At 49.1% G+C, this 23,877-nt stretch overlaps 1 protein-coding gene across 1 annotated transcript in view; it reads right to left on the reverse strand.

Annotated features, from left to right (window-relative positions):
- LOC146857229 (T-box transcription factor T-A-like) overlaps positions 1–23,395 on the reverse strand; it is an 80,576-nt gene extending 57,181 nt beyond the window's left edge. The window contains exon 1 of the mRNA XM_085647717.1: positions 22,741–23,395. Within this exon, the coding sequence (XP_085503843.1) occupies positions 22,741–22,925 (185 nt within the window). The 5' untranslated portion in view covers positions 22,926–23,395. The remainder of the gene's footprint in view (positions 1–22,740) is intronic.
- Positions 23,396–23,877: the final 482 nt, after the last annotated feature.

The raw sequence follows: 23,877 nt of genomic DNA on the forward strand, positions 1-23,877 counted from the left end.
TCTGGCCACGGAGGGCTGATAGTTAGCAGGTTATTCCTATTTCTCTGTTTAGATTGTTGCTAGTTTTTGTCCGCCGAGCCGGTAGCAACAGACTCTCAGGCTCATCCAGCTCTGCGAACTGTGCAGAGCATGCCCTCTTCTTGAGCTATAAGCAGTAGAAGAGAGCTCAGTTTTTTGGACAAAATAACTATATTTTCTGTCAACCTGTTCAGTCTCTATTAGATCTTTTCCATTTGTATACATTTATTGATGTTGTGGTGCTGTTGAAATTTTGCAAATCATGCTGCATGTTTAAATGTTATGTCTTGTTATTAAGTCTGTGCTTTTAAGTGATAACGTTTTTGCAACTCAGAAATTCATTATTGCTAGTTTTCTGCTGCAAAATAATCTGCATTGCACTGAACTAAGAGTTGCACTTTTGTTACAGGTTTTTACTGCTTCATTGCATTATTGTCTCTGTTTCTATGTTAACCAATGTTTGTTGATGCATCAGGTTGTTTTTTGAGCTCATAACCAGCAGATTCAGTTTTTGGTACTACCCCTGTGTACACAGTTACCCCAAACAAGAGTAACTGGTAATTAATTTTAAAGCAAATCTCAGGATAACCAAAAGTTAGCAAACCTTTCAAACACACAAATTTCCCAATTCTTCATGGAGAAGACTCTATTAGACCACATGCAAGCAAAGATCCCCAACCAGGCTTTGGAGACTAGAAAGACACTGCCACGAGTGGCATGCCCATATTAACCCAGCCCATTTCCCTGGTCTAAGGGTGGCAAGTTCAATACCAATACGATAGAATTTACCAAAACTTTCATTCAGACCAGACACAAGGGTCAAGAGAGAGACCGGCAAATGACCCTGCTAAGGTTGTGGGCAGACAGAGGCTCGGCCCCAACACACACCATACACAACCACAGAGCTAGCAGCAGCAAAGAGAAAGGTTTCAGCTCCTTCGAGTTTGACAGCAAAGGTGAAAGCCTAGAATGGGGCCTTTCTGCGTCCAGGGTGTAGATAGGGAGCACTCGCCAAAGACCACCCAGGCACATAATCACATGCTCAACACCCTGGCAGCGCCGGAAAGCCTTGAGGAGGTTCCGTTGTCACAATACTCGAAAGCAAAATGCCGTACCACTTTCTGGTGGACACTGGGGCAGCAAGGTCATGCCGACGGGAAGGAGCAGTACCTCAATCAAAGACCACTGCCACGATACATGGGATTTCAGGATCCATGGCAAAAGTCCCTCTTACTGAAACCCTCGAGCTGGAAATAGGAGGAAGTAAGATAAAGGAACAATTGTACAAGCCCTCCTCCCCAATCAATATATTGGGGCGGGACCTATTGTCCAAATTGAGAATGTCAATCCAGTTCAATGAGAACACAACTATAGCCTGCTCCTCCCCTGGTCTCTCCTCCCAGAGTGCAGGCCAACGACATCTGCCCACTCCTCGAGGATGCTAGCCAGGGCAAACCCCGGACCGACTAGCACTCCTCAGAGGAGCAGTCCGGGATTATATGGAAATTCTCCTAAAATTGTATAGCCTAGCACAGCAGTGGACCGGCCGGGCACACCATCGCTTGGTAGAAACACCCAAAGCAGTAGCATTTAGAGAACGCAGGGAATCACATCTTCAAAGGAGGAAGCAGCCCAGGCAAAGCTGCACCTAGCCACGGGGTGCATTTTCTGCACTAGGAGCCCCCTTCGTCTTACCCAATACTGGGCCAGGACAAATAAACACAGCAAGGAAGATGACATGTCCGACCATCACCATACCGCCTCAGGGAATTGTCTTTGCAAGTCGCATGGGAGAAATCCCTGGGCCAGAGGTGGACAGGCTATTGCCTATACTCTCCTCCCCGTGGTGCTGCTCGAGTGACCAAGAAACTGGCAAAAGCACCTCCGAAGGGGTTGGCGACCATGAATGTACAGGTGGAGCCTGATGAGGAAAGAACTTAGCCACTGGACCCCAGGGGAATCTAACTGAGTGCTCGCACCAGAAAGCCAAAGAGTGGACAGCCTCAAACCATCCTAGAGTGCCACCACTGCCTCTGAAGAAACCACAAGGCCACCATTATCACCTCAAAGTACACCATGAACAGAAAAGACTGTCATCAGGAATACCCTCACAGAATCCCTACACACAGAGCTAACCCCAGAATCCCCCAAACACGCAGTGATCCACAACCTAAGCACCAGTACCCACTTCACACTCGCTTCCAGAAAATTCACCACAACTGTAAAAAGGCAACATCACAACAGTAGGGATAACTCAAAACGTTTTATTTAACAGTAACGCTAGGGAAAACTTCAAACCTTTAACACCAAACAGAAGGGATAATATAAAATGTTTAAGTAAACACAGTAAAACCTCCGAACGGCAGTGCTATATCGACCGGGAATCAACACTAGAGATCTTCATCCAGGTGCCCACAGGAGGCCCAGTGCCCCCTCAGCTGTTGATCCCCGGAGGTGGGTTAGCTGAACGATCCCCTGGAGGAAAGACAGTCTGATGAGGGAGCAGAACAGCCCCCACCGGAGAAACCCATAATCCAAACCACATTAAAATTAGTTTAAAAACCAAAAATTCTCCAAAATTCCCACACTCACTGAAATCAATTTAAAAACCTTAAAAAACTCGCCTATGTCCTTAAAAATTGTTTACCTCTGTCCAATCGCGATAGAAAATTCGCTCCCCAGTAAAACCATATGCAGGATCATTTTACAGATAAACAGCAATGTTCCAATAAATTGCCTAACAAACATGCTTTTCCCAGTTAACTCATGACCCATAACTGTTACTCCAAAGGTCCACAAATGAACTGTAAGTGCACCAACATTGCTGTAACTCCCCATTCCTCTAATCCGGACTCTCAAAAGACTAGTTGCTCAAGTACTTCTGAATTCAATTTACTTTTGTGACTTCATTTTTAGAGACTTTTTTTCTGCACCGCGCCAAAACGAAAACATCCCTGGGTACCCAGACAACAAACATAAGACACCAAAGCACAGACAACAGCCACCCAACACAGGACCACAGACAACAAACAACAAAAGACAGATCCAGACGACAGACATCTCTCCCGAAGATGATCCTACATTCTACTAATGCTTTTCAAGTTATGTACTCTTATATTTTTGTACACACTCTCCTTAGCCAGGATGCTTTTGAGCCCCTCCAGAGCCAAGGGGGTTGAAGGAGAAGAACTGCAGAGTATTTTTGGCTGGGCTCAGTAAAAGGACATTCCAGAAGAAATCAGACTGTTCACAGAAGTAAATGCCAGAGAATCAATACCTTTTCTCGCCATTCAAACAAAAGCCAACATCCACTGGTTACAAATAGCCAGACAGGAAATGATGAAACTCATAAACAGTACTAAGCTCTGCCTTAACGCTATCAAAGAGAAATTGAGACCATACGCCTCAGGGTGATGCAACATTGGTATGTGTTGGACTTGGGTCATTAGCGCATTCTATCCAAGAACTGCATCATCTACAAGCCAACAGGAAGAAGGAGGGAGGTGCACCAGAGCAGGACTGGTTGCATAGTATTTTTTCACAGATCCCCTTATAGGTATTCAAACGATTTACGGCATTTGCACCTACTCTCATCGGTGCCCGCCTGCTATGTGGTTTCATTGGAATACTTTGTTTTGATCAATAGACTATAAAGGTGCAAATGCAATAAAATAATACAGTATTAAAACAATCCTTATACACATTCAAATAACCAGCTTAGCCCTTGGTTACGAATAATGTTAGTAAATCTTCACCCCATCAAAAATCCAAAAAAGGACATACAAAATAAGATGAGCTCTATTAAAATATGCTGAAAACATACCGTATAAAAAATAGGCTTCGCCAAAGTACACAATCACATGACCCAATAAAGTCCTTAATTACATATGCAATTTCCCATCATCAACAAAAAAACATCATACCCTCTAATGCCCCAGGACAACCTGCAATGTGAAAATAGCCCCTGTTAAAATATGCTTAAAGCTAGTATACGATGCTTCCTCAAATATAAAATTAGCTAGAGAAAAAAACTAATTGAGATATGGAAGTTTTTGATACATTGAGATTGAGAAGAAAATTCTAGGTTACTCATGATGCATGCGTGTGCCAAGGATTGTTGTCTGATCAGCAATAATAATACTAGTGTATTCTTTCGAATAAGAACAAAGTCAATGTCACCTGTTCACATTCTGTCCCCTGGGCAGCAAAGCACTTAAATATAGGAGCACTGAATATGAGCTACCCTCATTATTATGTGTTGTGTAGAATTATTAATTTGCATGACTTTCAAACCTTAACAGTTGCTTTCATTTAACATGTATGTGGGGCAACCACTTAAAAAGTGTATATTTTGTCACTTAATGTGGTGGAAACAGTCACTCCTACACATACTGGTGGATCAGCGGTAGTTACATTTCTGGGTCAAAATATGCAATTATCATGTTGGATCCATTTTGCACTGTCAATGGCACAAATATTTTGTGAAGAATGTCCTCCGGTGCGGAGGCAGAGTTAACATAATGTCCACCCATATGGATGCAGAGTTAAAATAATATCAGCATATGGTGTTTCATAAGCCCATGACTGTGGACGTATTTATCATATAACTAATAAACATAGCGTGTTTCATGCATTGACAACTCAAATCTAATTAAAAGAAGAATCCTCGCTATGCGGGGCACAATTTTAAAATCATTTCAAGACATTCAGAAGGATTACCAGATGCCAAAGACGCAATTCTTCAAATATCTGCAATTTAGCATGCTATCTCCCCCAGCTTGGAGGGCCTGGACTCGCTGCCGGAGATCAGCCCAGTAGAGGCGAAGGTATTTATGGGGGACCTCCTAGACCATAAGATCTCTAAAATCTATCAGTCCTTCGTCACGCACTGGTCCCGGCGAGGGGCAGCTTTTGCAATGAGCATACGGTTGATTCAATTCAAATACCTCCACCGGGTTAGGCTCTGGAGGGCGGGCTTGGTGGCTTCCCTGGTGTGCCTCCGTTGTGGGCACGGAGAGGGGACGCTGTTACACACCATATGGCACTGCACAGCGCTCGCACGATTCTGGAGGGGAGTTTTGGCTTGTCTCTCTGAGGTATTGGGATGGGAGCTCCCTAAATCGCCTAAGCTTGTCCTTCTACATGTGATGGAAGGGATCGGGGGTAATATTTATAAGCGACATCTCATGCTCCTAGGCTTCACTTTAGCGAAGAGGGATATAGCTAGAGCCTGGAAGGCAGTTGTTACCCCTTCGGTTTCGAGTTGGAAAAATGGTCTGGACTTCTGTATGGGCCTCGAACTCCCAATCTTTGAAGCTAGAGGGTGCCCCCAGAAACACTACAAGATCTGGAGGTGCTGGGCGGATTATCGGGGTCTTGAGCTGGAGCTGCCGCAGGGGGGCTGGGGCCGCAGGGGGGCTGGGCCAAGACCCACAGTGACCTATTGGCCTCTCCAGTACCTTACGTTATTTCCCTGTGCTGCTCGCAGTTCCTTGGCGAGAAATGGTATAGTGATTGTTAAGCTCTTGTGTAGATCAATGGCAGTCCAAGTCTGTGATATATTGTTCCGGAATAAGGAGACAGTGTGGTGGGGGGAGGGGAGGGAGGGGTGTATGTTGGTTGTTTTGCAGGAATTGATTTTATTTGTATTGCCTTTCATATTCTTTTGTTCATAAATGTGCAAAATCTTCAAAGTCAATCTTTGTATCTTATATGTGGCAGCTGGTTCTGGGATTCAGAGATCTGCATTGTATGTGTCACTCTGACATATAAAATCTGTTTTTAAAAAAAAAAAAGAAGAAGAGTCCTCTGCATGTATTTGTTGAAAGGTCCTTTGCCAATTTTTCCCTTGGTAATGTTGTGTATCTACCGATGCTGGATAATTTCTTATTTTTTGCACTAAGCACAGATGTATTCTTTTTTGGATTGGCATAGGAGTGCTTTAGTACCAACAGTGGCAACCCTATTATTCTGGTATTGTATTAGTGATGCGTGGGCAGGATTCACATTGCACCTCGCACTCTCTGCCTTTGCAAAAAGTATTTTGATTTCTGTGCACCTTGTCACAGCCCATATTGGTATATGCATGGTGCACTGCTCCTACTTTATGATAACCGATGCAGAAAAATGAGACACTTAACTTTTACATTACTGCATATGCCAAACATTATCTATCTATCTGCATACGCAAACTATATTTATGAATGTAAAATTTGAAACTTTTCAAGCAAAACTAATTACATGACCCCTTAAGATGATGCAAAGTACACATATGGATGCTGCTTTCTGCTTCTTTCTTCTGCTTCTTGTCCAGGGAGAACCTGGCCTGGTAGTTCGGGTTGGACTGTTCACATAGGGAGCAGGGTCAAGACTGATTTGCATATGGCTGGGTTCAAACTGGAATGGCATCGGGAGCAAAAAACGATGGATTTACCCAGATCTGTGACTGGGGGTGAATGTTTGATTGGCACAGCATTCCTTCCATCATCCGTTGTTTTTGCATTTGTCGCCCTACGTGGGAAGGGTATGCCCAGATGTGGGTCCCGTGCTCACCACACCACCAGATTCAAGCTATCCTGGCTGAAGAGGGGTGAAACCCCGAAACCAGTCCTAGGTTACTTTTTTTCTGGTCCAGGGAGGACCTGGCCTGGCAGTTCGGGGTGGACTGTTCCCATGGGGAGCAAGGTCAAGACTGATTTGCATATGGCTGGGTCTAAACTGGAATGGTGTGGTGTTGCAAAAAACAATGGCTTTAACCCAGATCTGTGACTTGGGGTGAATGTTTGATTGGCACAGCATTCCGTCCATCATCTGTTGTTTTTGCATCTTTCTTCTGTATGTCATAAGAAGAGGGCTATATTGCTCTAATCATTGTATCCTATTCAGTTTTGAATTTTCCCAGTTTTGCTCGCTTTTATGCTACTTTTTTGACATGCATATGCTACAAAACTCACAGTGATGTATGTCTGTGACATGCTTCTTCTGTGTTTAATTATGGGTTCATGGTTCTACAGACCAAAAATGAGTGACCTAAAACACAGTCATCTGCTGTCCCGACACTAAATGTGGTGGTTAATTGATAAATCCTACAGTGGCTTTATCGAACTGTCTTCACATCCATTAGCAATGCGCACCAAGTGGGGCATTGTAATATCTCAATGTTGCCAGCATGTAAAAGAACGAAATAGGTTCTAGCCAAGATTGGCCTCCTGCACCACCCAATCAGTGCTTAATTTGAGCCGGTGGTTTCTGGTGTTCGGCACCGGCACTTAATTGTCAACATCGGCGTGTGTGACAATCTGCCACAAGGTGGCCCTGTCTGGCTAATTTCGAGATGACCACAACAGTTAATTGTTAATTCAGTATACATTAAATATGACTATTACCTGCCGCCCAAGCCAATTCTATAGCTTGGGAGCCTGAAATAGTCAGATTTGCCACAATTGTAGTTGTGTAATGGTTAATAGTTGTGTTTTTACTATCATTGGCAGCATGGCAGAGGCAATGTCTGGTGCAAGCTACAGTGGCCTCCTGACGAGAGTCCTGCCACTTTTTTTTTTTTTTTACAAATTAAGCACTGCAGCCAATAATGATGAAGGCGATATTACACTGCATTCATTTCATGTCTGCCTGCTCTGTCTCCCTGCCTGTTTGTCTTTGAGTTAACCTGTCTGCAACTGATCTGTGTATTCCATTGCTGTTGTTTCTTTTTATTTATTTAGGCAATTTTTATATAGCGCAGACTTTACCCAAAGGTGTCAGAGCGCTTTACAATAGAACCAAGTATGTTACATGAGCAGATTTACAAACTTACACGTTACAGATACAAATGGAATAGTTGAAAAAGTAAAATAAAATAAGAGGTGGCAATAACAACAACAAAACACACACAACAAAATTGGGATTAGGTTACTACAGGCATAGAAAACATATTTACAGCATTGTAAGAACTTAGAACATCAGGAGAATGCCAAGCAGCCTTGGGGGACATGAAAAGGGATGTATTAATTCTGGAAGTGTCTTTGGACGAGAAGAGATATGAGGTCCGTTTTGAAAGTCCAGGTAGAGGTGGTGGTACAGAGAAATGGAGGAAGCGAGTTCCAGATTCTAACTGCATTCCCTGAGAAGTATTGAGCCATTGATCTTTCTCTTTTGAAGGTGGGGGGCTCAAGCAGTACGTTTTCAGCATTACGTGAAGGTCTAGAGCCTCCAGCAATTTTAAGTTTATTTGCCAGGTATCAAGGGGAGGAAGTGTGCAAGGCTTTGTGGGTGATACAGGCAGTCTTGTAGATTGACCTTGCTTCAATAGGAAGCCATCGAAGAGAAAACAGTATGGGTGTGATGGGATAATTTCTTTTGGCCCCAAAAACAAAACGAGCAGCTGACTGGAGTACGGATTTAAGAGGAGAAAGGTGGGATTTGGGGAGGATAGCTTGAAGAGAATTGCAATAGTCGAATCTAGAGAGAACCAGAGATTGGACCAAGGTTTTTAGGTCTTTCTCCAGAAAGAAACGTCGAGTCCCCCAGGGAGGCGCAGTTGGTAACATGCCCTCTGTGCAATGGAATTGATGTGGGAGTGTAGACTGAGCCTTTTTTCTAGTATGACTCCAAGAGATTTAGCGCTGTTGACAATGATAAGTTTGTTGTTGAGTAAATTCAGCTTTGCCATTCAAGATTGAACAGGAGGAGGAGAAAGTGAGGTAGAGAGAAGGAGGAATTCAGTTTTGGAAGGATTCAGAATGAGTTGATGAGCTGACATCCAGTTTTGGATAGAGTTGAGAGTAGTGTTAAGGATTGAGATGTCGTGTGCGGAAGACACCTTGAGTAGATTTGGGTGTCATCAGCATAGAGGTGGTAAAGGATCCCAGAATTACTTAGGAGATTTCCAAAGGTTCCAAATAAATATTGAACAAAGTGGGTGCAAGGATAGATCCTTAAGGGACGCCTTGACCTACCGCCATTGAAGACGAAAGGCTGTTAGATATTTTAATCACTTGAGATCTATCCGAGAGGAATGAAGCAAACCATTTAAGTACTGTGCCTTCCAAGCCCATTCTCTGTTTTAAGGTGTTCAGAAGAGTGTTGTGATTAACATTGTCAAAGGCTGCAGAAAGGTCTAGAAGAATCAAAAGACAAGACTCCCCCGAGTCAAGAACACGCAGGGCGTCGTCGATAGGGCTTTTTCAGTGCTGCAGTCTTGCATGAAGCCAGATTGGAATTCGTCAAGAAGATTGTTATCCTTGATATGAAGGGAAAGTTGTTTTGCTACACATCTTTCTGTGATTTTTGCAAGAAAAGGGGGGTTGGTGATGGGGCGGAACTTGTTGAGGTCATTCGCATCAGCGGAGGGTTTCTTAAGAAGTGGGGTAACCTGACCTGTTTTAAGGCAACAGAAAGGGAGCCTTGGCTGAGGAAGTGGTTAACAAGACTGGTCCAATAGGAAAAAGTGTGGGTGTAGAAGTCAATGGCGATGTCACTAGGGATGGGGCCGAAAGAATGGTTAGAGTTTTTTTTTTTCGAGAATGCTTTTAAGGAGGGCATCTTTTTTGTGCTTCGTTTTGCATTCTCCTCCGCTTCTGCCCCTTCTCTCCCTTTTACCACTTTCTCCTCCCTCTGTTCTCTTTCTGTCTCCTAAGTGTGCATCTTGCTCTGGCTTTACCTTCACCTTTCTTCGTTTTGCCTTCCGACGCATCCCTTCACCTTCAACTCTTGCTGTTACTCTTGTCCTATTCCATGCTCTCCCCGTGCTTCCCCCCCTGCCAGTACAGGTTATCACTATGTTATTTCTCTTGCACTTCCTCCTGGGGTTTGAGGGGCTGAGGCAAGGGGGTAAGGCCCAAGAGCCAGCAGATTCTTGCTCAACAATTACATTTTGTTGGCTCCCCAAAACACAAGTCTGAGACCCACCACTTATTGTATTTGACAATAACAATGTTCAGGCGGTGTTTATTTCTGCATTCACAAAACAAGAGCAACCCATAAACCCATGGAACCCTGGGCAATTGGTAATTTATCATGAACAGTGGTTCTCATTGGTATCAGTGGTACACAGTTTCAATATTCAGTAAAACGTACTGTATGCAATGAATGCCATCTAAATTAGTCAACCATACAGCCATCACACTTTGCATTTTTTAAGGATAGATTTGTATCCAAAACTATCATTTAAATAGTCAATATCCAAACATGAGAGTAACAACATAAGTGTGATGTGTCCCCAGTGAAAGAAGAAAAGCCACATCCAAGAGTAGCTAAAAGGAAGTGGCTGTGATGCACACTTTTGTGTATTTATAACAAACAACATTCCTGGTAAAATGATAGTACAAAGGTAGAATGTAGTTGTTTGTTATGCTATGTTAATGGTGGCGTTTCGACCAGTAGCGGCCAGCACAGATCAGGAGTGGCGGGCAGGGGAAGGGGCTTCGGGGAGGGGAGCGGATGGGTGATGTAAAAACAAAATAAAGTTTTTTAAAAGTATGTTCTCGCCGCTCTACCGCACGTTGTCTCAGTCTCGCCTCTCTGGAAAAGGAAGCAGCCAGGCTCCCTTCCCTAAGCCAATCACAACGCTGCATTGTGATTGGTCTGAGCGCCGTGGATTGGCGCTCAGCTAGGGAATGTGGGCGTGGCATGTTCTCCATGCAGGTTGTAATGCAGCCTGCATGGAGAACATGCAAAGCACGCATGACTATTTCGGACGACCCCAGAGGGCCGGCCAAACAGTCAGTGCGTACTTGGAGTGGGCAAACCACTCTTCCCCTGCTCTTAGAGCAGAGCAGCCCCGCCAGCCCGCCCAACAAAGCTGCACAGCAGGAACAAATACAATGACAATAACCTCGAGTTATTATAATTGTATTTGTTCTTACTTTGACTGCTTTGCAGCCGTGGGGCGACGCTCCTCTGCCTTTGCGGGGAAGCCACCCCTGGTTTAGGCCCTCAATGTGATACAGGGGTCTCAACAGGACATACTTGATAAAGGGACATCTATAATAATTAATGAATCAACAAATTAAGAAGAGTGTGGGGTGAACAATCACTTGCAGCAAATATGAAAATTAGAAATACCTACAACGGTCAGTGGCAAGGATGCACTAATCGAGGGGCCAATCCCTGTGACCAATCTGCAGTGGACGGGCAAGCCCCAGGGGCGGCTCATTAAGAAGGGGTTTGTGGCCCCAGGCCTTCTATATTTTCAGACTATTTTGTTTTACAAATAAATAATTATGACCATACTGCTGTGTTATTTTGACCCTCGCTTTGAGTGAGAATCGGGCAGTCATTGCACTTTTCACTGACACATGTGCTGCAGAGTATGTGCCAGCAGTCGCAGAATTTGATTTCGGAATTGTTGTATCTGGTCTGCCAGGGCTGTAGGGTCTCTTCCTCCTGTGACAGACTGGATGAATGCAACCCTGGTGCCTTTTGCTTAATCCCTCTGATGCCCAAGGCTCAGTGCTGTCTTAACGCATGGGCACGCTGGGCAGCTGCCCCGGGCCCCCACGAGCATAGGGGTTCCAAGCAGACCAGAATCTAACACTAATTTTTCGTTACACATTTTAACTCCTGTGCGTGGTTGTGTAGGCAGGGCCCAGTGCACTGCTTTGCCCTGGGGCCTATAATGCTGTTAATCCTCCCTGTACATATCCGGAGTATGGATAATTATCTGGCTTTCGTAAAGCACTGAAGACCCATCTTTTCCCTTCACTTTAGGCCCTTCTTGCAGTTTCCTCCCTTTCTGCCTGCCTCTGTGGCTTGTATCAGCCTATTGGTTTCTTCTCTTTAGTTATGATAGGTTTCCCTTGCGGTCAGCTGCCTTTAATGCTATTAGCGCCGGGACGCCCCTTTGCTGGGGCAGCTGCGCGCTTTTTAGGATATCCTAACATAACATAACATAACATGACGGCCCTTCTGTCAATCAGCGAATATGGCCCTTTCCTAACTCGCCACATGGTGAGATCAGTGACACCACCTCAGTCTGTGACCAGCTTGAAAGGGGAAGGTTTCGCCGAATGCTGCTGAGTCTTTAGCTAATCACTTGCTGTAAAGAGACACACTGTGCATGCTCTGGCTTAGGTGAAGCATGTGCAGTGTATTTTGGTGAGCACCTGCTTTGCCCCTTCGTACTAGGCAGGGTTGGTGGGTGTTGGTAGTTCTTGATTGCTGGTTTGCCTGCTTCTCGTCACAGTGCCTGCCCTATGCTATTCCGATGATCCAAGGCCTCGGGTCGGCAGGCTGTACTGTGCCTGCAGCTCTCCTCGTCAGGCCCGGCCTGCCCATTTATTCTGCTGGGCATTTTCCTAGTGGGCTGTTGCCACTGGAAGCTGGTTTTTGAAGGCAGAGTGCTGCTGCTGGCACCTCTGCCTCTCTCTGGAGTTCCCCCAGGGATTTACCACAGGCACAGCGGGTGCTTCAGACGATAGGAAAAAGAAGTGAGACAGGAGCTAGAAGGGAGCAGGGCTGGTTTGAACATTTTTGCTAGCGCTGCTTTGGTTTCCAGTCCTACCCTGCTCGTCTTCCACCTCCTGGCAGCTGAATCAGCTGAGGAGACAATGCTCAGCAGCGGCTCCTCCGCTTAGGCGGTGGAGCGTCGCCGCACTGCTCTTTGAGCAGTGCAAAAAAAGGAAAACTAAAATGATGATAACACATTGTTGTTGTTATTTTATTTTTCAGCAAGGACTCGGAGCCAGGTTAGGGCAGGCGGGCTGTCAAAGCAGGGGGAGGAGAAAATATGTGCACCATAAGTGCGCATGTCAGTTTGGCCGGCCGTCTTGGGCCGACCAAACAGACATGTGCACTTCGCATTTCTCCACCAGGCTATGTTGCACAGCTGGGTGGAGAACTCTCCCAAACTCCCAGGCACTGCCTGAGTGGTCGAACAGGCTGCTCAGACCAATCAAGATGCTGCAGGCATGCTGGTAACAGCAGCGTTGTGATTGGCTTAGGGGAGTCTATGTGCTTCTGTTCAGTGCTGCTGGGAAGAGAAGAGGACGGAGGAGAGGCGGCTGCCGTTCACAGGTACATTTTTTTTTCCTTTCATCGCCCCTGCCCTGTCTCACCACCCCCGTGCCGTAGCAGCCGCCATTGTGCATGTTTGTTCTCAAAGCCTGTAGAAGACTCCTTACTTGGGTTGACCAGCTACACTGTCTACAAAGGGGCCCAGAAAGCTGTCCCATTATCCAAGCTTCAAGGGAGGCAGTGGCGTACACACCAAACCTGCAATGAAAGGATTATTTTTGTGCAGGAAGGGACACCTTCCTGCACTCCCTTAGAGGCATTTCCTCTTTCTACATGTGCTACAATATGCAGCACCCGTAGAAAGAGTTAAAAACAAGAAGAAATAAAGATATTTCTCCTACGCCTCCCCTGGGGAGGCGTAGCATTTTGACGCATTCCCAGATCTACCACTAATGGTAAATCTGGGAATGAGCCAAAAACCAGGGGGTTTTCTTGGGACCACCCATGCACCACCCATGGAATGCCTCCCTGGGGCAGAGTAACGCAAAGCAACGATTTGCACTGCGTTGCGTTACTCTAGGATTTAACAAGCATCTCATGGCCACTCGAGGTAGAAAACTAAGCCTATCCGGCCTTCTAAAAATATTCTATCAAGAATTACTACAGTGCAAACCTTCTACCTCTAGGGCTTGAAAGGGTGGTAATCAGCACTAAAAACTTTGCCTACAAAGATAATCTGTGATACTACAAGTAAAAAGATACACGTCTGCAGACTTTAACATGGGACAGTGCCAAACCACCCTTAAAGTCCTTAGGCCATTAACACATGCTTTTCACAATACATACAATAGGCCTATTTGCTTTGTCATAACTTTTTGTAACAAAGATCAAACCTAAGGAATCTGGCAAAACAATTTTTCCATGAACCATTAAGACCTATAAACATTATCATTGATTTGTCACCCACCACTGGCTTGACACCATAACCAACCGAGACTTCTCTAGTGCACATTAAGTGGCAAACATTATGCATCGAGTTATAAAATTTCAAACATGGACAAAAATTGACAGTTGTCAAAACAATATACAATCTCTTTAAATCTTTGTAAAAAGGACCTAACAAGCTTTATCAGAGTGAAAATCTTCTACCCCCAGGGTTTGTCAGATAGACTGACCAGCACCAAAACTCTGGCCTCGCCCAGTAATCTGTGAGATTTTATGTAATAAAATACCTGTTTTCAGCTTGTAACTATGTGATAACAATCTGCCATTAAAAGTCTACTAATTTTAACAAGTGCTTTTCACCACAAATATCTGTCATAACTTTTCATAATAAACAGATCAGCATGACATAGCTGTTTCCGCCTAACCGATCCGGCCTACAGCCATTACTAACTCAGGCAAACTGTATTGAGCATGAGCTGTTCCACAAGGCAACCATCACGCGTGTACAGATTTACACTTGGAAATGCAAACTATTGTCTCTATCAAGAGGGCCTAACAAGAATTACTACAGTGCAAATCTTGTATCCCCATGGTTTTCCAGAAGGGGTATTTACCACCAATACCCTTGCGTACTACAGTATTCTGTGAGATTCCACATGTCAAACTATCTTGGTGCAGGCTTAAATAAAGAATAATAACAATCCACCCGTAAATGCCTATTGACTTTAACATATGCAGTTCACTATAAGTACCTCAGGCCTACTGCCTTTATCGTAACTTTTCATAAGAAACAGTTGAGGGAACAGCCCTGGTCATTGGCTTGCCACCATAACGATCTCAGCCCTGTGGTATTGAGCAAAAGCTTCCCCACTCAGCAAAAAGTGCAATAAAGGAGTCTGTTTCAGAGGAAGCACACATTTTGTGTCCAGTGAAAAGCTATACTTAAAGTCATCAATGTGTGGGTGGAGCCTAAGACCCTCTCCCAGTAGTAATTCGGAAAGCTCCTTTTCTCTTGATCACCTAAAGTCTGGTGACAGCTGTGCTGTCAAGCCAGACCTAAAAATGGAGAGTCTTTAGACCTTTCCTAATGTCAAGATAATTATGTATTTCTCTAATCTGCGGTGGAATCGTCTTCAGCGGTTTGTGAGGGGCCCTGAGTAGTGAAGTGTGCTCTGAGAGCAATGGTCTTGCTGACATGTACTGACGCGGATGGGTGCAAGGTCTCAGCCCTTATGGCCGCTACCACGGATGGGTGCAAGGTCTCAGCCCTTATGGCCGCTACCACGGATGGGTGCAAGGTCCGAGCCCTTATGGCCGCTACCACGGATGGGTGCAAGGTCCAAGCCCTTATGGCCGCTACCACGGATGGGTGCAAGGTCCGAGCCCTTATGGCCGCTACCACGGATGGGTGCAAGGTCTCGTCTCAGCCCTTATGGCCGCTACCACGGACGGGTGCAAGGTCCGGCATCCGAGCCCTTATGGCCGCTACCACGGATGGGTGCAAGGTCCGAGCCCTTATGGCCGCTAACACGGATGGGTGCAAGGTCTCAGCCCTTATGGCCGCTACCACGGATGGGTGCGAGGTCCGAGCCCTTATGGCCGCTACCACGGATGGGTGCAAGGTCTCAGCCCTTATGGCCGCTACCACGGATGGGTGCAAGGTCTCAGCCCTTATGGCCGCTACCACGGATGCCCTTATGGCCGCTACCACGGATGGGTGCAAGGTCTCAGCCCTTATGGCCGCTACCACGGATGGGTGCAAGGTCTCAGCCCTTATGGCCGCTACCACGGAAGGGTGCAAGGTCTCAGACCTTATGGCCGCTACCACGGATGGGTGCAAGGTCTCAGCCCTTATGGCTGCTACCACAGATGGGTGCAAGGTCTCAGCCCTTATGGCCGCTACCACGGATGGGTGCAAGGTCCGAGCCCTTATGGCTGCTACCACGGATGGGTGCAAGGTCTCAGCCCTTATGGCCGCTACCACGGATGGGTGCAAGGTCCGAGCCCTTATGGCCGCTACCACGGATGGGTGCAAGGTCTGAGCCCTTATGGCCGCTACCACGGATGGGTGCAAGGTCCGAGCCCTTATGGCCGCTACCACGGATGGGTGCAAGGTCCGAGCCCTTATGGCCGCTACCACGGATGGGTGCAAGGTCTCAGCCCTTATGGCCGCTACCACGGATGGGTGCAAGGTCTCAGCCCTTATGGCCGCTACCACGGACGCCCTTATGGCCGCTACCACGGATGGGTGCAAGGTCTCAGCCCTTATGGCCGCTACCACGGATGGGTGCAAGGTCCGAGCCCTTATGGCCACTACCACGGATGGGTGCAAGGTCCGAGCCCTTATGGACACTACCACGGATGGGTGCAAGGTCTCAGCCCTTATGGCCGCTACCACAGATGGGTGCAAGGTCTCAGCCCTTATGGCCGCTACCACGGATGCCCTTATGGCCGCTACCACGGATGGGTGCAAGGTCTCAGCCCTTATGGCCGCTACCGCGGATGGGTGCAAGGTCTCAGCCCTTATGGCCGCTACCACGGATGGGTGCAAGGTCTCAGCCCTTATGGCTGCTACCACGGATGGGTGCAAGGTCTCAGCCCTTATGGCCGCTACCACGGATGGGTGCAAGGTCTCAGCCCTTATGGCCGCTACCACGGATGGGTGCAAGGTCTCAGCCCTTATGGCCGCTACCACGGATGGGTGCAAGGTCTCAGCCCTTATGGCCGCTACCACGGATGGGTGCAAGGTCTCAGCCCTTATGGCCGCTACCACGGAAGGGTGCAAGGTCTCAGACCTTATGGCCGCTACCACGGATGGGTGCAAGGTCTCAGCCCTTATGGCTGCTACCACAGATGGGTGCAAGGTCTCAGCCCTTATGGCCGCTACCACGGATGGGTGCAAGGTCCGAGCCCTTATGGCTGCTACCACGGATGGGTGCAAGGTCTCAGCCCTTATGGCCGCTACCACGGATGGGTGCAAGGTCCGAGCCCTTATGGCCGCTACCACGGATGGGTGCAAGGTCCGAGCCCTTATGGCCGCTACCACGGATGGGTGCAAGGTCCGAGCCCTTATGGCCGCTACCACGGATGGGTGCAAGGTCCGAGCCCTTATGGCCGCTACCACGGATGGGTGCAAGGTCTCAGCCCTTATGGCCGCTACCACGGATGGGTGCCAGGTCCGAGCCCTTATGGCCGCTACCACGGATGGGTGCAAGGTCCGAGCCCTTATGGCCGCTACCACAGATGGGTGCAAGGTCTCGTCTCAGCCCTTATGGCCGCTACCACGGACGGGTCAAAGGTCCGGCATCCGAGCCCTTATGGCCGCTACCACGGATGGGTGCAAGGTCCGAGCCCTTATGGCCGCTACCACGGATGGGTGCAAGGTCCGAGCCCTTATGGCCGCTACCACGGATGGGTCCAAGGTCTCAGCCCTTATGGCCGCTACCACGGATGGGTGCAAGGTCTCAGCCCTTATGGCCGCTACCACGGATGGGTGCAAGGTCCGAGCCCTTATGGCCGCTACCACGGATGGGTGCAAGGTCCGAGCCCTTATGGCCGCTACCACGGATGGGTGCAAGGTCTCGTCTCAGCCCTTATGGGCGCTACCACGGACGGGTCAAAGGTCCGGCATCCGAGCCCTTATGGCCGCTACCACAGATGGGTGCAAGGTCCGAGCCCTTATGGCCGCTAACACGGATGGGTGCAAGGTCTCAGCCCTTATGGCCGCTACCACGGATGGGTGCAAGGTCCGAGCCCTTATGGCCGCTACCACGGATGGGTGCAAGGTCTCAGCCCTTATGGCTGCTACCACGGATGGGTGCAAGGTCTCAGCCCTTATGGCCGCTACCACGGATGCCCTTATGGCCGCTACCACGGATGGGTGCAAGGTCTCAGCCCTTATGGCCGCTACCACGGATGGGTGCAAGGTCTCAGCCCTTATGGCCGCTACCACGGATGGGTGCAAGGTCTCAGCCCTTATGGCCGCTACCACGGATGGGTGCAAGGTCTCAGCCCTTATGGCCGCTACCACGGATGGGTGCAAGGTCTCAGCCCTTATGGCCGCTACCACGGACGCCCTTATGGCCGCTACCACGGATGGGTGCAAGGTCTCAGCCCTTATGGCCGCTACCACGGATGGGTGCAAGGTCCGAGCCCTTATGGCCGCTACCACAGATGGGTGCAAGGTCCGAGCCCTTATGGCCGCTAACATGGATGGGTGCAAGGTCTCAGCCCTTATGGCCGCTACCACGGATGGGTGCAAGGTCCGAGCCCTTATGGCCGCTACCACGGATGGGTGCAAGGTCTCAGCCCTTATGGCTGCTACCACGGATGGGTGCAAGGTCTCGGCCCTTATGGCCGCTACCACGGATGCCCTTATGGCCGCTACCACGGATGGGTGCAAGGTCTCAGCCCTTATGGCCGCTACCACGGATGGGTGCAAGGTCTCAGCCCTTATGGCCGCTACCACGGATGGGTGCAAGGTCTCAGCCCTTATGGCCGCTACCACGGATGGGTGCAAGGTCTCAGCCCTTATGGCCGCTACCACGGATGGGTGCAAGGTCTCAGCCCTTATGGCCGCTACCACGGACGCCCTTATGGCCGCTACCACGGATGGGTGCAAGGTCTCAGCCCTTTTGGCCGCTACCACAGATGGGTGCAAGGTCCGAGCCCTTATGGCCGCTACCACGGATGGGTGCAAGGTCCGAGCCCTTATGGACGCTACCACGGATGGGTGCAAGGTCTCAGCCCTTATGGCCGCTACCACAGATGGGTGCAAGGTCTCAGCCCTTATGGCCGCTACCACGGATGCCCTCATGGCAGCTACCACGGATGGGTGCAAGGTCTCAGCCCCTATGGCCGCTACCACGGATGGGTGCAAGGTCTCAGCCCTTATGGCCGCTACCACGGATGGGTGCAAGGTCTCAGCCCTCATGGCCGCTACCACGGATGGGTGCAAGGTCTCAGCCCTTATGGCCGCTACCACGGATGGGTGCAAGGTCTCAGCCCTTATGGCCGCTACCACGGATGGGTGCAAGGTCTCAGCCCTTATGGCCGCTACCACGGATGGGTGCAAGGTCCGAGCCCTTATGGCTGCTACCACGGATGGGTGCAAGGTCTCAGCCCTTATGGCCGCTACCACGGATGGGTGCAAGGTCCGAGCCCTTATGGCCGGTACCACGGATGGGTGCAAGGTCCGAGCCCTTATGGCCGCTACCACGGATGGGTGCAAGGTCCGAGCCCTTATGGCCGCTACCACGGATGGGTGCAAGGTCTCAGCCCTTATGGCCGCTACCACGGATGGGTGCAAGGTCTCAGCCCTTATGGCCGCTACCACGGATGGGTGCAAGGTCCGAGCCCTTATGGCCGCTACCACGGATGGGTGCAAGGTCTCAGCCCTTATGGCCGCATGGGGACTTGGAACTCCAAATGGATGGATGCCATTTCCACAAAAAGGTACATTGGGGCAAATGGGAAAAGAAGATTATGGATATAGAATGCAATTTCACTCAAAATACTATTGTCCTGTAAATTCTATTGGGACTGAAATTTAGTGCAGATCGTAATAGAGTTGCAAACTATCGCAAAACAGATTTATTGAAATGTAAACTGCTTGGTTTCCTATTTATAGTGCCAAGTGAAGAGATCGGATAAAATACGTTTGCAGAGTAGGATTTTTTTTTTTTTGTACAGATAATACGATTAACCGATGTCGATTGTAATGGTTTAAATAGCCCCTTTAAGAAACGATACTTAAATCCGTATTAGATTGGGCTCCAGAGCTAAATTGGGAAATTAAAGTATGTCCTGCAAACATTCACATACACAACTTATCCAAGAACATCTCCTGGAGTAAAATGTCTTGAAAGAGTAAAGTTACGTCTGAGTTTTATATGTGGGCTACAAAACAATTCAGAGATTTTATCCCAGTGCCATCAAAGCTCTAAAGTATAGTTCCTGAAAATGTGAGCGGGGTTTGGTGCATATTTGGATGTTGGGGAGCAGGGGGGGGGGGGGGGTCATTTCCTAGGGTGTGGCGGGGGAGCGGCTGCATATTCCGCTGGGTACAGAATATGCCATTCTCGCTTCCCATTACAGATTTTCGGTCCGGAGAATATTTTAGGAAAACCCCATTTTGTTATGCAATGAGGTTCAATAGTGGTGCCATGTGGGAAATGTAAGAAAGTGGCGGTGCAGTAGTTATATACATGCGGTCTGGAAGGAGGGGTCCTTTTGCCAACACCCAAGGGCGGTTGCTTCCGGTTATGTGTTGGTACCCCCAGTTTGATGAAACTATGCTAATCCATGGTGCGCCCACAGCTTGGATTTCAAGGCAGGCTGGAGATGGTCAGAGTGAGTCGAGCGTCAGTCTCGACCCTGAAGGGCCTTTAAGGGTTTGGGGGTATGAGTCGCGGGTCAGAACCTCTTCTAAAAGACTGTAAAGGTGGAACAGACCCTCACGCTGAGATGTCGGAGGCTGGCCTGGCGGCGTCAGGGAGGGTACAGAGGCGTAAAGTGAAAACATGGGGCCCCGGCCCCCTCTAGAACGTGAAGAGTGGCCCCCCAGTCTACAAAATCTCACCGATATTCAGTGGTCTTGGCCGCCTAAGCGGTTCCGCAGGAAGGTTTCAGGAGCTGCTGCGAACCGGACGGACTAATGGGGGGTAGGAGGGAAGGGGGGCATCGACGTGTCCCATTCACAGTCACGTGTCAGGGTAACCTCTAACAGTCCAGTACTGATGGGCAAAACTAAGCCACATGGCAGATTTGTGTCTGAAAGTTTGGGATGACTGAGAAAGGGATTTGTATGTGTCTTGTTCGTCAGCCACCTGTCAGCGGTGCATCCAAACTAAGTCCCATTCCATGCAATCTTAGCCGACAACTTGCCTCGTGTCTTATGTGACAGCTTTAGCTAGTGGCACTCCGCCTGATGACAATTTAAACCCATTATTCTAATGATAACTACAAGTCCCAGAATGCAAGGTGGGGGAGATCGGTGTGTTTGAGGGGCCGCTCCCGAGTGCTAGGGTCTCAGCGTGTTTGAGGACCCCTCGCTGGTACTAGAGGGAGTAAGTGTGTTTGAGGGTCCCACCCTGGTACTAGCGGGAACCCTGTGTTTGAAAAGCCTCACCCCTTGGGCGTAGGTTGGTCAGCAAGATTGGGGTGGCGCGTGGGGAGGGTGAGCTTCAAATTTCCTAACAACCATGCTGCCATATATTGTTAAAATACATTATACTACAAGCAGGGCGCATGAGAGGGACTTTAAGGGCAGTGGAAAGGAAAGAGGAATGCGGTTTGGTAGGGGTACTAAGTAACAGAAAGCAAAATATTTTGCAAAATAAACATTTTTGAAGACTTTTAAAACAGAGAGAGGGACAGAGTGTGTGTTTTTGTCGTGTGAAAATTCGACTGACACCTCACCAAGCCCGACTGAAATCATGTGCCCAACTATTTACCAGAAAATGCATTTATTAGGAGGGTGAAATACCCCCAACACCCCCCTTGAAGCTACGCCCTCGCCTCTCCCTTGCACTGGGAGGGATGGTGTGCGCGAGGGGCCTCTCCTTTGTGCTTCCGGGATCCGTGAGTTTGAGTGTACCCTTCCTGGGACTAGGGGGGGTCCGTGTGTATGAGGGTCTCTCTTATGCTAGGAGGCTCAGGGTGCCTGGCAGGCCTCCCTTACAGAGTTGACAGGCTCGCCCTTGTACTTGGGGTATCAGTGCATTTGGAGGGTTCTCCCTTGGACAAGGGGCTCCCAGTGTGTTCGAGGGGGGTTCCCTACTATCAGAGAGGATCTAACATGTAGCAGAAAACACCCTCCTGTGCGGTGGGATCTCTCTTGTACAAGGGACAGCCTCTCTAATGGTTCTCCCTTGAGTAATAAGTGCTCTACATTTTAGGGCACAGCTGTCTGCAGGCGTATTGTTACCAGCGCTTTAAAATATACTTATCGTGGACTTTGGCGCCACCCAGAGTATAACTCGTTCCCTGCTTGCCATTAGCTTTCTCGTGTATCTTTCCACGTTCTAGGGATCGCTTCCTTTGGCATGCATGAGGGACTGTATTACATCTGTAAAGTACACACACTCCTCGCGCTGTTTGTAATGTTCAATTCATTACGTCCGATGCGCGATCTATACAGAAAGCAATCATTGTATGCTGTGTTTCTTTCAGCACTGGGACACCAGTAGGGCCGGGCTTCATATGATAAACAGTACTTGTGCATGCAACACACATGAACAGCAGTTATGCATCCAATACATGCAAGCTGCATTATGAATGCCTGTGTTTACATGCATTGGCACCTTAAAGCCAGACCTGCAGGCTTTGCCAAGGCTTCTTATATTAAGTGCTTTCTGTTATACGTAAGAGATGCTAATGAATGCTCTCCATTCCACAAGAGCCCCCGCCCCGCCCCCGTGTATACTATTGAGGCCTCTTCCTTGCACACGAGGAAGCCCCGCTGTATGAAGGGTTCGAGTTATACACGAGGCCCTGTCCCCTGGAGGGAGGCTGCCCCTTGAATCAGGGCTCCCACTGGCCACTTTTGCGGGGGGGACTCCTGTTATGCAGGATACTTGGCATGGTGTTCCAGCTGCTAGGTAGCCCCTTATATTCATTGCCATTTCAGGGGCCTCCCTCTCAGGTATGGGGTCCCAATCAGCCTCCTCCCACCATAGGGGTTTCGGTGGCGGATGCTTTTATGGCAAGTCTGGGGGGGATCCCCCCGAGACGAGGGTCTGTTGGTGTCACACTGATACTCGGGTCTTCGGGGGTGCCTCGGTGCTAGGGGTCTCGGGACGGGGCTCCGCTCGCGCGAGCTCTCACCTGCCGGTCTTGGTGACGATCATCTCGTTGGTGCGCTGCTGGAAGTCCTCCCACAGCTCCTTGTCCTGGAGGCTGACGCTCACCTCCCGCTCCTGGGGGGCGCCGGCATCGGACGCCTTCATCTCTCCCTCGGCCGCGCTGAACACGTGCTCCAAGCGCTCGGGGGCCCCCGTCGGGACGCTCATCCTCCCGGCTCTGCTGGGACTCTTCAGTGCTCCTCTGCACCTCTCCCGGGTGCCCCGTCACCTCTGTGCACTTCTCCACGCTGTACCCCAGGCCAGCACCTCTATTCACAGTGTCACCTTTCCTGAGCAGCCTTCTCTTGTGCACGTCTCCACGCGGAACTTCTGCTATGCACCTCTTCTCTTTTTTCAATTAGCACCTTCCGGTGCACCTCTCCGCCTCCCCGGTTACCTCTCCACCTCCTCTGTGTACCTCTCGCCTTCTCTTGTGCACCTCTACCCCTCCTCTGGGCACCTCTTCTCCTTTTCTGCGCACCAGCCCCCCTCCCCTGTGCAACTCTTCACTCTCCACGGCCTCTAGGCGCTCCTTTGGCCATCACAGGTCCTGCTGCCGAGTCTTCAACACTCGTCCATTCCTCTCTTGGCCTCTCCCACCCGCAGACCAACACGTTTCCACCCTCGGACCCTTCCCCTGTCCACATACACGGCTCCTCTCCCCAGCGCTTCCTTCTTCACACCTCTCCACACATCTCCCGGGGCTTTAAACGCCGCCGCCCCGCCCTTGCCCCCTTCTACGAGATGCTGCTATTGGTCACTAGCTGGAGGATGGGGGAGGCGAGGGGGGCAGGGACCTGTCCAGCTCGGCAGACACGCCGGACTCTCAGACAGGACACCCGGCAGCTCACACGCTGTGGACCGGTCTATCCCACGCAAGAGGCCCACAGTCTGACGTAGGCAGTGGCACTATTGACCAGTCTCTAAAACACTGCCAGTCAACAATTTCCCCGTGGTGGGTAATACGGATTTCATCCAATGGGAGGCCTAGTCACAGCTTGATTATATTTCCTTCAGCCAATGAGTCCCTAAGTACCACCGTGTATTTAGACAAGGACAGCACCAAACTTCTTCACGAAGTTTCACCATCGCCTGTTGTCTATTCTGTTCCCTTTTCATA

This window comes from Triturus cristatus, chromosome 3_2, assembly GCF_964204655.1.
Source record: "Triturus cristatus chromosome 3_2, aTriCri1.1, whole genome shotgun sequence".
In the NCBI taxonomy this organism is placed as follows: Eukaryota; Metazoa; Chordata; class Amphibia; order Caudata; family Salamandridae; genus Triturus; species Triturus cristatus.